The sequence below is a fragment of the Pelodiscus sinensis genome, chromosome 1 (assembly GCF_049634645.1).
Source record: "Pelodiscus sinensis isolate JC-2024 chromosome 1, ASM4963464v1, whole genome shotgun sequence".
NCBI classification, from domain to species: domain Eukaryota; kingdom Metazoa; phylum Chordata; order Testudines; family Trionychidae; genus Pelodiscus; species Pelodiscus sinensis.
In genome coordinates, this window is record NC_134711.1 from 80,406,653 (window position 1) to 80,420,511 (window position 13,859).

General features: G+C 41.3%; 1 protein-coding gene across 3 annotated transcripts in view; it reads right to left on the reverse strand.

Annotated features, from left to right (window-relative positions):
- Positions 1-1,973: 1,973 nt before the first annotated feature.
- Positions 1,974-13,859, reverse strand: part of CEP83 (centrosomal protein 83) — a 46,532-nt gene continuing 34,646 nt past the window's right edge. For 2 of the 3 annotated variants that reach the window (XM_075933353.1, XM_075933344.1), the window contains 4 exons: positions 13,335-13,464; positions 9,908-10,011; positions 4,350-4,527; positions 1,974-3,478 (listed from right to left, as the gene is read on the reverse strand). In XM_075933353.1, the coding sequence (XP_075789468.1) occupies positions 3,293-3,478; positions 4,350-4,527; positions 9,908-10,011; positions 13,335-13,464 (598 nt within the window). In that variant the 3' untranslated portion in view covers positions 1,974-3,292. The remainder of the gene's footprint in view (positions 3,479-4,349; positions 4,528-9,907; positions 10,012-13,334; positions 13,465-13,859) is intronic. The other variant, XM_075933359.1, reaches the window with a different exon arrangement.

Genomic DNA, 13,859 nt, shown 5'->3' on the forward strand with positions numbered 1-13,859 from the left:
AATGTATAATGAAGTGTTTGTAGCTTGGTTGAGAATCTTGGGTGAGACTGTAAACCATTAAGGAATGCACTTATTTATACTCAACGGATATTTCATCACCCAGCGAACATCAACTGTCAACTCACGTATCTGTTCTGGAAAGTCTGTGGATTAAAGCAATCCTTCAGATAACTGGTAATTGTAACTGTAGCAGCTCTAAAGGAAACAATATGCCTGTAAAACATCTGAAAATACGTTACAAAAACAAATACTGTTCATAAATAGTTAACCAACCCCTCTAACACTAGCTTGCAAAGCATTATTTTGCAGTTAATATAATGTAATGTTAAATTCTTCTAACATGTAAAATAGTCTCTTGTACAGAACTTAAGCTGTTTAAAATAGATGTTTCAAATAATTGCAGAGATGCATCCAGATGTCTATGATATTCAGAATAAATGTATTTAAAATTTAGTTAACTATCTTATTTTGTCCTTGAGTGTTTTTTTTTTTTAATTCCTAATGTTCAAGTCAAAACATGGTTACTTTAGGAGGAACATCTCACAACAGACTTGGTTTCTAACAACACCTGGGTTAAGTGACTACGGTATAACACACTATTGCTCATAAGTTAGACTTCTAATCTATTGTGATTCTAATGTGAGCCCTACTAACCAGCTAAATGACAAATCTTTCTTCCTTCTTGGAAGCAGAAACACAAAACAGACACGTGCCACACCACATCAGCTGACAGTGCGGTGGAGAGTTACTGGCATGAAACCCTGAGCTACTGCCTTTCTGCAGCTGTATAGGAAGTGGGAGGTGGGGGCATCCCCTGTATGTGTTCCAAGAGAGGTAGCAGCTGTTGGGAAGAATGCAGGACAAGTAGATTCATTCTGAGTTCAGCAATGTAGTTTTGAGCAGCAGAACTATGATTTCAGTGTACTAAGGCTTGAGATCAGTGCCAGAGATCAGTGCCAGAATGCCATTCTCAATACCAGCATTTAAATGGCCCATTTAAAATGTGTGTTCAGCTTGTCAAGGCCTGTTGTCAGAAGTGTTAGTTCACAGAAGGGAAGGGAGATTTACTTTGCAGGGTTTCTAACAAGTCTTGTCAAAAGGAATGTATAAAGAGCCAGTGTAGGAACATGGCTTTGGCTTCCCAAACCCCTAGAGCATCAGGATCTGTGGGGAAGGGCCCCCTAAACCTGTGAAGAGACTGTTTTGTCCTTACTCTTGTCATGGCCCTCTCTTTTTCCATGCAGGAACCAGGCTCCAAAGAGGTACCTAGACTGTGTAAATTACCTCTGACAAAGTGATAGTTGTTCCTACAACAAAGCCTTTTCTTATTGAATACTATGTAGCTGCGGAGAGAGGTTAAAGTGTTCAGATTTTATTTCTGCCCATTACATGTTATATCTGAATATGTATATCACAGTACTAATATACATACATTTTAATGTGCATTAAATTTGGGAAACCTAGCGCAAATACAATCAAGGATCAAATTATAGCAGATCACTTCTAAAGATTTTAGAAACAACATCCACTATGATAAACAATTATAATTATACGCTTGGTACATGAATACAGCTTATTCTTTAGAAAGTGAGTGTGGAATTTTAGATTTTTCCCAGAAAGAGGTAGTGTTCAAACATGTGCACTTCTGGGAGGATCTGAAATGTAGGGGTTGGGGAGAAGAGAAATGTGGATAGATGCTAATGGAAAGGTGTTAGAGTCTGAGATTCAGCCACTTTTTTTCATACCATTGTAGTACTTAATACTATCAGCTAACTGTATCTCCTTATGTAAAGAAATAGAACATGTGCTTGTTTAAGACACAGCTTCAGGCACATGACCTAGGAAAGAGAACCCATTCCTGCATTACCAGGAAGATTTCAATTTTCATAGGGGACTAAGTTGTTTTCTGGTATCCAATCAGCACCCTGATAAACCAATTCTTTAGTTAAATGAAAAACAAATATAAAAAGATGGAGAGTTAAAAAAATATATTAAACCATGAATAAATAGATGTGATCAGGAATAAGTAAACAATGACACACAATACATTAATCAACACAAACTGAGACTTCTGTAAAAAATATAAGGCAAATAGTCATACTTCATCTATAATGCGGCATTTGATAAAAACCTTGATTGTTACTTAGCCCATGTCCTCCCATAACTTCGTTTTTAAGCCACTGCAATATAAAAATACAAAAGGTACATTGTTACGCTTCATTTGGGTCCAAAGTCTCACCCATTTTCCTCTCTCATCTCTTTGCAAATCCTGTATCACGCAAAATCCTGTATCAGATAGTCAACTAGTCCCTCAACTAGGTGCTCCCCCCCTTGTTGCCTTTATCAGAGGCAGCAAGGGGGGGAGGGGGGAGAACAGGAGCTGGTGCTTGGGGGGAACTAACTTAAAAGCCAGTTCCCCCCAGCACCATCTCTGCAGAAGGCAGGATGGTAGTGGGGACTAGGCGCGAGCCTGGAATCAGTTGATTCCTAGCTCACGCAGGGTCCCACCTCCTGCACACCTGCCTTTTAAACGTATTAAGGTTATATGTATAGCTCTTTAAAAGGCTACAGCGCAATAGGAGGGACACTGCCCGAGCTGGGACAGCTGATTCCAGCTGAATATTTAAATACATTTAAAAGGCTGGGGCGCAGTAAGGGTGGGGGACCCTGCGTGAACCAGGAATCAGCTGTCCTGGCTCACACTCAGTCCCTCCTGCTGCACTTTAGCCTTTTAAATGTATTAAGAGCCAACAGGCTCTTAATACAGCCTCAGCAGGGTTAGTTCCCAGGATGGGAACTAAACCTGGTGCACCTCTCCACTTATCAGCTAATCAACAAGTTGATGGAAAATCCATCGACTTGATTAAATGACGAAACTAAATTGTTTTTCCATCCCTAGTGGGGAGGAAGGCATGAAAGGGCAGGGAAGATCCCTGAAGAAACAGTTATTCCAAGAGATTTTTCCAAACAAGTTTTTTTTTTAAATGGCTCACAATGCAACCTCAAATTTGACAATTCTTTTTAAAGAATCATTTTTGTGCAACACAATCATTACATATTTTTTAGCTATACATGTAACCTGGAAGACAAATTTCTCAAAGTCTAGACTTTATCTTGAATTATGATTTTGACTAAACGCATTGGATTCTATCAAAAATACAGAACTATGGAGAATATATTTCATACTTTCTTCTAATCTGAGGTACATAAAAATATTTTTTGGCAAAGCACTCAATAAAACCTACACAAGAAAAAGAGAGTGAAGTCAAGTGGTAGTTAAGATTTGCAGGCATTATTTGGAGTCGTCATTTTGTAGATCATCCTCCTCAACCATCCTGCTTCTACTAGAGTCACAGTGCACTCCTAGCCTAACTCGCTCTCCATACGGGCCAAGCTCTTCCAGCTGTTTTTTCTGTGTGGTTTCCAGATCTTCCAGTCGCTTGCGAAGTAGAGAGAGCTCCCTTTGATGCTGTTCCTCCTTGGAGTTAGGGACAACGCGCAAAAAAAAAAAAAAAAAAAAAAAATACATTTTGTAACCCTGGCAAGAGCATTGTCCCCTACTCCCTGTCCCCTTTACTTAAAAAAAGTGCTTTTAAAGTTACTTATGTGAAAAAAAGATTTGTTGCTTTAAATTATTTTATTGGCTTTCAAACATTGCCCCTGACATTAACATGAACAGCAGTGGGGAATGTATATATGAATGAGGAGTGCTACCTGGGCAATGCACATCAGAAACTAACAAATGGACACAGCTGGAGAGGCAAGAGCCAACATCAGTACAACCTCTCAGGGGAAAAGCAAACTATGTGGTCAGAGGGAAGCAAAGGGAGCTGACTCTTCTACCGTGGCTTCACTACAAAACAATGCAGAATGTATTCCATTCTTTCTTCTAATCTGAGACACATACAAATATGTTTTTGGCAAAGCACTGAATAAAATCTGCACAAGGAAAAAAGTAGTAAAGTCAGGATAGCTGCTCTAGAGATGGGAGCACTTTCACAAAATTAAAACAGTTCTTGATACAACACAGCAACAGACTGCCCAGATAAGTCTAAAACGCTACCCACAAACCACCACCACCACCACCACCAATTTTTGTAATTGCGTAACAAAAATGAAGCAAAAGATTACCATCTATGTATTGAGCATTATTAGGCCACAATGATGGCATTACTCCTCCCTTTATGCTTATAAACAGTATGTCTGATTACTAGCTTAAATAGCCTAGACTATTAGTGCAGAAACCACTTTTGTAACCACTATTTATGCCCCAGTTTAGTAACCAACTCCATCCTTTGCTACACTATATGAAATAATGTGAATGTAAGTAATAGTTACTACATCATCACCTGCAGATGGGGAAAAGTTATTTCAGGCCTGGGAACTAAAGTAGACGAGATCCCATTGACTCTTTTGAGTGACGGTATGTTAGTAACCAGAATTAAACTCCGGAATTCATCATGTCTGCGCTGTAAATCCTTTAGTCTTTTCTGAAGGCGTGTGTATTCTTCATAGGGAACGTTCTGTCTATGAAATAAGATATTTTCAAAATGCTTAGAGTCCATATCACAGAATCATCTTTCTCTAACACATTGCTAGATACACTTCCAATAAAAACTGCTTCAGATTGGATGTGTATAGTACAAAAAGAAGCACTTTGTGCTGTAAAAGGGACTTCCCAAATTTTAATCTCAAATGATATAAAATATAGACTTATAGATTTAGAATGTACTCAGCAGCAGAAAAATAAATATAAATGTTAATGTCATATTCACATTAGTGAGCAGCACTATAGTTAAGACTACTTTTTAATTCAAAGATGAGTTAGACCCTCCATATGCTCTAAAGGTAGTGGAATACCTAGGAACTCCCTCAAGCGGATTTTAGACCGGTTCTTTTACATCCTGCTGGGTTGTTTCCCTGTTTTTCCCTCCCAATTATATGCACATCTGTGATGCTACTCGTTTCACACACTGAACCCTGCTATTTCTTTTAACCTTCCCTTAGCACTGTTATTCCCAGTCCTCCTCCTCAAGAGACTCCTGATACGGTCACACACTCTTTATAGCCTCTTTCCCCAACTGTCCAAAATATGATTGCAATAGAACCTTCTGATGCAATCCTCCTACTGCAGTCTGATCAGTGTCTAACTAGCATAAGAGAATGAACATCACTGTGTGTGTACCCCACTATCTGTTAACTGACCAGTGCATTCAACCACAGGGTGAAAGCCAGTCTCTCCTGGAAGAATTTTTTGTCACTGAGCAGGACAAGAAACAGATAATTTGCCTTCTTGGCCCACTAACATGATCTAATCATCCTCTTACTCCACTCAGGCAGTAGTTCCCTATTTTACACATCAAATGTTGAACCTACTCTCTAAAAAGTGTAGAACAGAGCATAGCTGCCACTCAGTGAAATTTACAAGGAAAGCAGAGCTTGATTTGTGCTGGAGCTCAACTACAGTGCCTCTTTTCATGTTGAGGTGCATTCTTGGCACCTCTTCTGTCACAAGGACACCAGATTATGCTGTGCAGGGATGCCGTCATTACTGCTTGACCATTGGCACCTCTTTCTTTACAAATTAAGCACTAAAGGAAAGTAAGGATGGAGATCAGTGTTTCATTTCCAGTCTAAGTTGGATGGACATGTCAGGCAATTGGTACACCAAGGATTTGTTAAAGTGAAAACCAAATCAGTTGCTTGTCCTTTTGGAAAGGAGGAGCCTATACAGGAAGGATGCACATCATCTAAACCTAAATGGAACCAGACAGCTGGCACTTAAAATTAAAACTGCTGTAGAGCAGTTTTTAAACTAAAGGCAGGGGAGAAAGCCAATAGGTGCAGAGGAGCACATGGACTGGACAGAGACATCCATTAGGGAAGGATCTATTAATAAAAATTCTCTATTTCCTAGTAAAGAGGAGAGGATAAAAGATAAGATCTGTGTAAGATCAGATAAGAAACAATAAAATGAAAAAGTTGCATTCAATTTCATTAGGTTAGCTGCCAACATTTTAGTAGGCAGCTAAATAGTGATAAGCTTTTGAAGTGCTTATATACAAACACTAGAAATTTAAATAATAAGATGGGTGAACTAGAGTGCCTCATTGAATGAAGATATTGAAAAAATAGGCATCACAGAAAATAGGTGAATCAGGATAATCAATGGACATAGTAATACCAGGGTACAAAATATATCAGAGAGAGAACAGGTAGTGTTGTTGGGGGAGTGGCAATATATGTGAAAGAAAGCGTAGAATCAAATGAAGTAAAACTCTTAAATGACCAAACTGTACCATAGAATTTGTATAGATAATAATTCCATGCTCTAATAATATGAATATAGCAATGTGATCTATTACCGACCACCTGACCAGGAGAGTGACAGTGACTGTGAAATGCTAAGTTGATCCTGGCAATTACAGACTGGTAAGTCTAACTTCAGTGTTATGGTTTCAACCAATTTCCCTGGTAAAGAACAGAACTTTCATGCATATAAATGAACATAATTTGTTGAGGTAAAGTCAACATGGAAATCATGCCTCACTAATCCACGAGAATACTTTGAGAGGGTTAACAAGCACGTGGACAACATAAATTCAGCGAGGAGTCCTGTGGCATCTTATAGACTAACTGAAGTGTAGGAGCATAAGCTTTTGTGAGCAAAGACCCACTTCGTCAGATGTCAGATTCCGCTTTTGCAGATTCAGACTAACACGGCTACCCCTCTGATACTTGACAACATACATTCAGTGGATATAGTGTATTTAGATTTCCAGAAATTCTCTAACAAGATCTCTCATCAAAGGCTCTAAAGCAAAGTGAGCGGTCATGGGATAAGAGGGAAGGTCCTCCCATGGACTGATAACTGGTTACAAGCTAGGTAACAAACAGTAGGTTTTCAGAATGGAGAGAGGTAACTAATGGTATCCTATAAGGACCAATCCTATTCAACATATTCATAAATGATCTGGAGAATGGGATTGTGAGGTGGCAAGATTTGCAATGATACTACACTGCTCAAGACAGTTAAGTCCAAAGCAGACCGTGAAGTGCTTCAAAAGGATCTCGCAAAAACTAGGTGACTGGGCGACAAAATGGCAGATACATTTTAATGTTAATTACAAAATAATGCACAAGAACATAAGAATGGCCATATGGGTCAGACCAAAGGTCCATCCAGCCCAGTACCCTGTCTGCCGACAGTGGCAAATGCCAGGTGTCCCAGAGGGAGTGAATCGAACAGGTAATGTGATCAAGCGATCTCTCTCCTACTATTCATCTCCACCCTCTGACAAACAGAAGCTAGGGACACACCATTCCTTACCCATACTGGCTAATAGCCATTTGGACTTAACTAGATAAATTCATAGAGGTTCTCCTTTAAACCCTGTTATAGTCCTAGCCTTCACAACATCCTCAGGCAAGGAGTTCCACAGATTGACTATGCACTGTGTGAAGAAGAACTTCCTTTTATTTGTTTTAAACCTCCTGCCCATTAGTTTCATTTGGTGGCCCCTAGTTCTTATATTATGGGAACAAGTAAATAACTTTTCCTTATTCACTTTCTCTACACCACTCATGATTTTATAGACCTCTTTCATATCCCCCCTTAGTCTCCTCTTTTCCAAGCTGAAAAGCACCAGTCTTTTTAATCTCTCCTCATATGGGACCTGTTCCCAATGCCTAATCATTTTAGTTGCCCTTCTTTGAACCTTTTCTACTGACAGTATATCTTTTTTGAGATGAGGAGACCACATCTGTACGCAGTATTCAAGATGTGGGCGTACTATGGATTTATATAAGGGCAATAAGATATTCTCTGTCCTTTTTTTAAATGATTCCTAACATTCTGTTTGCTTTTTTGACTGCCGCTGCACACTGTGTGGACGTCTTCAGAGAACTATCCACAATGACTCCAAGATCTCTTTCCTGATTAGCTGTAGCTAAATTAGTCCCCATCATATTATATGTATAGTTGGGGTTATTTTTTCCAATGTGCATTACTTTACATTTATCCACATTAAATTTCATTTGCCATTTTGTTGCCCAGTCACTTAGTTTGGTGAGATCTTTTTGAAGTTCTTCATGGTCTCAACTACCTTGAGCAGTTTAGTATCATCTGCAAACTTTGCCACCTCACTGATTACCCCTTTCTCCGGATCATTTATGAATAAGTTGAATAGGATTGATCCTAGGACTGATTCTTGGGGAACACCATTAGTTATCCCTCTCCATTCTGAAAATTTACCATTTATTTCTACCCTTTGTTTCCTGTCTTTTAACCAGTTCTCAAGTCCATGAAAGGATCTTTCCTCTTATCCAATGACAACTTAATTTATGTAAGAGCCTTTGGTGAGGGACCTCGTCAAAGCCTTTCTGGAAATCTAAGTGCACTAGATCTACTGGATTCCCCTTGTCCACGTTTGTTGACTCCTTCAAAGAACTCTATTAGATTAGTAAGACATGATTTCCCTTTACAGAAACCATGTTGACTTTTGCCCAACAAATTATGTTCTTCTATGTATCTGACAATTTTAATCTTTACTATTGTTTCAAATAATTTGCCCGGTACTGACGTTAGACTTACCAGTCTGTAATTTCCGGGATTGCCTCTAGAGCCCTTTTTAAATATTGGCGTTACATTAGCTATCTTCCAGTCGTTGGGTACAGAAGCTGATTTAAAGGATAGGTTACAAACCATAGTTAATAGTTCCACAATTTCACATTTGAGTTCTTTCAGAACTCTTGGGTGAATGCCATCTGGTCCCGGTTACTTGTTACTGTTAAGTTTATCAATTAATTCCAAAACGAGCTCTAATGACTCTTCAATCTGTGACAAGTCCTCAGATGTGTCACCTACAAAGGATGGGTCAGGTTTGGGAATTTCCCTAACATGCTCAGCCATGAAGACTGAAGCTAAGAATTCAGTTTCTCCACAATGACTTTATCGTCTTTAAGTACTCCTTTTGCATCTCGATTGCCCAGAGGCCTCTGGTTGTTTAGCAGGCTTCCTGCTTCTGATGTACTTGAAAAACATTTTATTACCTTTCGAGTTTTTGGCTAGCTGTTTTTCAAACTCCTTTTTGGCTTTTCTTATTACATTTTTACACTTAATTTGGCAGTGTTTAGGCTCCTTTCTATTTACCTCACTAGGATCTGACTTCCACTTTTTAAAAGATGTCTTTATCTCTCACTGTTTCTTTTACATGGTTAAGCCAAGCCACATTGGCTCTTTTTTAGTTCTTCTACTATTTTTTTTATTCCCAACAATACGTATAAAATGATGAGGACTTAATTAGCTATTACCACTCAAGGGAGAGATCTTGGAGTCATCGTGGATAGTTCTCTGAAAACATCCACTCAAATGTGCAGCAGCAGACAAAAAAGCAAACAGACTGTTAGGAATCATTATGAAAGGGATAAAGAATCAGAGAATATCTTAGGGTATGTCTACACTACCCTCCTAGTTCGAACTAGGAGGGTAATGTAGGCATACCGCACTTGCAAATGAAGCCCGGGATTTGAATTTCCCGGGCTTCATTTGCATAAGCGGGGAGGCGCCATTTTTAAAACCCCGCTGGTTCGAACCCCGTGCAGCGCAGCTACACGGGGCTCGAACTAGGTAGTTCGGACTAGAATTCCTATTCCGAACTACCGGTACACCTTGTTCCACCTAGTCCTGATCCTACAACACCACATGGACTTCAATGGGTCTCCATGTAGGGTCAGAGGTCTGCCCACAAGGATGCAGTTGGATTGGGCCCCAGTGACTAATCTGTAAGTTATACATATCATCTCCAATATTTTGTGTCTATTAATGTAAAGAATTATTACATTATTCAATTTAGAAACAAAGTACATCAAAATAACTGGTTTACAACAAAATCTAATATTTTATTACCTATTTAACACCTGGTTTTCTGTTTCTAGTTCTTCTCTCTTTGCTTCCAAGAGTTCTATTTTCTCTTGCAGCCTCTTTTGTTTGTTGTCATTGAGAGCCTTTCTCTGTCAAACACACATATTTTGAACACTTAGAAACTGTGTCAACAGTTACAATCACTTTGATCAAGTCACTAATACTTTGCACTTGCATTTCAGTTACAAGATTCCATAGTTTTTAGCATTTCCTTATAAAGAGATGTATTTTTGTTGAAAATGGTGGGGGGGGGGAACCCCAAACAAACCCATAAGCACATATTTGCTTTCCATACATTACTTTGCTAAATCAAAGTGAGTATCAAAAAAGAGGGTTAGTTCCCCAAATGCCCAGTGTTAATGACATAAAACAGCAACACACAAAGTATCAATTTGTCTGAATAGGTTCTCAAGCTGTTTATCATTGAGGCTCACGAAGTGTTAAATGGGTTAGAGGTTGAGAACTACAGCACCCCCGACAAATCACCCAGTCCCCTATGCCTAATGTCCTCTGCCCACAGTTCCCTGTGCCCAGTGTCCCTCCACGCAACCCCCAAAGTGGAGCTAGAAGAAGAGCCACACTCTACCATGCAGAGACAGGCAGCAGCCAGGTCTGGATCCTGCTTTGTGGGGCCATGCAGCTGAGACACATGGCATTGGTCCAGGAATGGAGTGCCCACCAGACGTTGAGAGCCAGCTGGGAGTAGTATAGCACTGGGGCAACCCCCTAGACCAGTGGTCTCCAACCTTTTTACACGCAAGATCACTTTTTAAATGACAGACCAAGCCAAGATCTACCGCCCTGCCCCTTCCTTGAAGCCCCGCCCTCTCTATTCTCCTCCTCTCCATCACTTGCTATCCCCAATCTTTATACTGCTGATTTTTTTCCCCCAATTTTTCTGTAGGAAGAGGTTTTTCCAACATTTGGCCTGTCTAGACTGGACCAAATGTCAGAAAAACCCCTTCTTTTGGAAGCCCCCTTATTCCTCATGGAAAGAGGAATATAGGGGTGACTGAAAGAGCATGTTTACTCTTCCACTAAAAAAACCGGAAGAACAAACGTATCTCTGGATGCAGAAGAGTGTTTATGGGATATCTCCAGAATCCTGAAAAATTCCTGCAGTCTAGCCGTATCCTCGCTGGGTTGAGACAGGATATGTGGGCTCTGGGGTGGGAATGAGGGATTTGGGTGTGGGAAGGGGCGAGAGGTGTAAGCTCTGGGAGGAAATCTGGATGCAGGAGGAGGTAGAGAAGGGGACGCTGGCTCAGGGAGAGGGCTCCAGGCTGGGCAGTGTTGGGGTACTAGGCAAGCCACAGACTTGTGGATGTGAGGGTGCAGGAATTCGGGTTGGAGTATGTGAGGGGCTCAGAGCAGGGGGTTCCAGTGTATGATAGGCTCAGATCTAGGGTCTGAGGAAGGGGGAATGCAGGAGTGGTTGTGGCCAGATGGGGGCTTGGCCCCAATTGGGGGTTTGTTGGCCAGGCTTCATTTTTAAATAAAATACTATGTCAAACACAAAAAGCTTCTGCATTGTCTTTATTTATAAGAAGGGCAGAGAACCTGTCTTGAGTCAGGGTCACTGACAGAAAAATCAGTTTGGGAGCAGGGGACAGGGTACTGGGGAAGGGTGCTAGTGGGTGCTGGGGCAGGGAACAGGGTGCCAGTGGGGGGCAGGGTTCTGTGGCTGGGGGTAGGGGAGAGGGGAGAGGGAACAGGGTGCCAGGAGGACAGGTTTCTGCAGCAGAGGGTAGGGGAACAGGTTTCTGCAGTAGGGGGTAGGGTGCTAGTGGGGACTGGTTTCTGCAGCAGGGGGACAGGGGGAACAGAGTTCTGTGGCTGGGGGCAGGGAACAGGGGGGCTGGAGAGTGCGGACAAGGTTCGGGGGCCAGGTGCCAGTGGAGGCAGGGAGTCCCCTATACCAGCCTCGGAGAGAAGCCTCCATTGCACGGACCCTCCAGGGCCGACCTCCCCATGGAGGAAGGAAGCCCCGTCACACACCTCCACCGGACCTGACTCCCACCCCTCCTCCATCCCGCGGAGCAGAGAAGCCCGCGCATGCATGTCCTCAGGGCCGACCTCCTCTCCCCCACGGAGCAAGGAAGCCTCCGTTGCATGCCCCCTCCGGGCCTGACTCCCCCCTCCCGCAGAGAAGGGAAGTCCCAGTGCGCACCTCTGGGGACTTACCCGGTAAGTTCCCAGAACGCCAGGGAGCTGGGGCAAGGAAGCAGCTAACACATTTCTGGAACCCCTGGAAGTGACGCGCAGCTGTAGGACTTCCGTCCACCCCATGGGAAATTGCCACTACCTCCATTGTTGCTCGAGGTAGGTAGTGGGGCTTCTTGGGGGTGGGGGGAAATGGGAGGCCCAAAACGCCTCAGGACCTACTGTTCGAGGCCTCGGGATCGACCAGTCATTCGCGATTGACTGGTTGGTGTTCATAGCCCTAGACCACTCTTCCATCCCTTCTCCCCAGGTGCTCACCAGCCCCCTGCTGGCACGAATGCTGATGCTGGCTGCAAGACATTGTGTCTGCCTCAGCCAGTACTGCACCCCCTGCTAGATCAGAGCAACAAATTCTGAATTTTTTCTTTTTTTATAACACAGCTGAACTTCAACTGTGTGCAAATTGGGCTGTGGGATGAGAATCTGCTGTTATAGACAATTCCAAACCTCCTGTTGGGAAAATGAAAGAGCTACTAAGTCTTGTATAAGACAATGACAAATTGATAGACATACTCATAAGCTCATCATTTGCAACTGTTTAGTAATATAAACAGCATAGATTTTATTTCCTCTCTAACATCACTTGCTGATGATGACATCAATAACATCAGCTTTATGTTTTATAAACTAGTTGCAGGCATCCTGTATGTGTCTTTATGGTACATGAAATTACTAACTAATCCTGAGCTTTATTAAGAGCTAAAACATGTGAAGTTGGAATAAATAATAACCAGTTTCTCCTTTTGTGCTAATGTTCCATAGCATGCAATATTAGGGGAAACAAAAATACAAAATTCAATATTTCCATTAATAGTATTAACATGTGGGGATGTAGCAGATTGGTGCTTGGATATGAACAATGTACCATCTAGATATTACTGAAAAGGGAAATGTCATCCTGCTAGCATCTAACAACAGCCTATTGGTTAATTCTTGGTCCATCTCCAGGCTGACCTAAAGTATTTAATTGAAGAACATGGTTGGCTCCTATTACAACATATTACAACCACTGTCACCTCAAATACATGAAATTATGCCTATCTTGAAGCACCTGGTATATTTTGCTATTATACATGTAATCACATAGATGCTGGAATTAAAAAGTCAATATAAAAATAAGTCTGCACACCTAAACTGAGAACTGAGCTTTCTGTCCCTTCATAAGCACTGAAGCAAACAGTCAACATACCTTTTTTTGAGCAATAGCAGCCCGGTGTAGTTTCTCTTTTACCTGGTCATACTTCTCTTCTTTTTCTGTAGTACGCTGAATAAGTTTATGCTTTTCTTCCAACCACTCTACACGTTTGTCTTCCAACATCCTGGGAGAAGAACATTTAAGAGTGGTGTTGTAATCAAAACACTTAATTCTTTTAAATAAATATCAGCATCTAGGATCCCTGACATATACACTTTACTCCACCCACTATTCCTTCATGAACCAACCATATGTTTGAAATAGCTAACAATTTTGAACTGTGCTTGAAATTCAACAAATTTGAACTTCTGAATTTACTTCATTATTGGCTTAATTCAAATAAAGTGCTTAATTTTGTAAACAGGCTTGTCCTTTGGATTAGCCTTTTGATAATCCATAAATTATATGTACAATAGGGACATGAAAGGTTAACTGGTTAACTAGTAAACAGTGGGGGCTGGAGCAGCCCCCACCTGGGAATGGGCTGCTCCAGCTTTGAGGAGGACCCTAGTGTGTTGT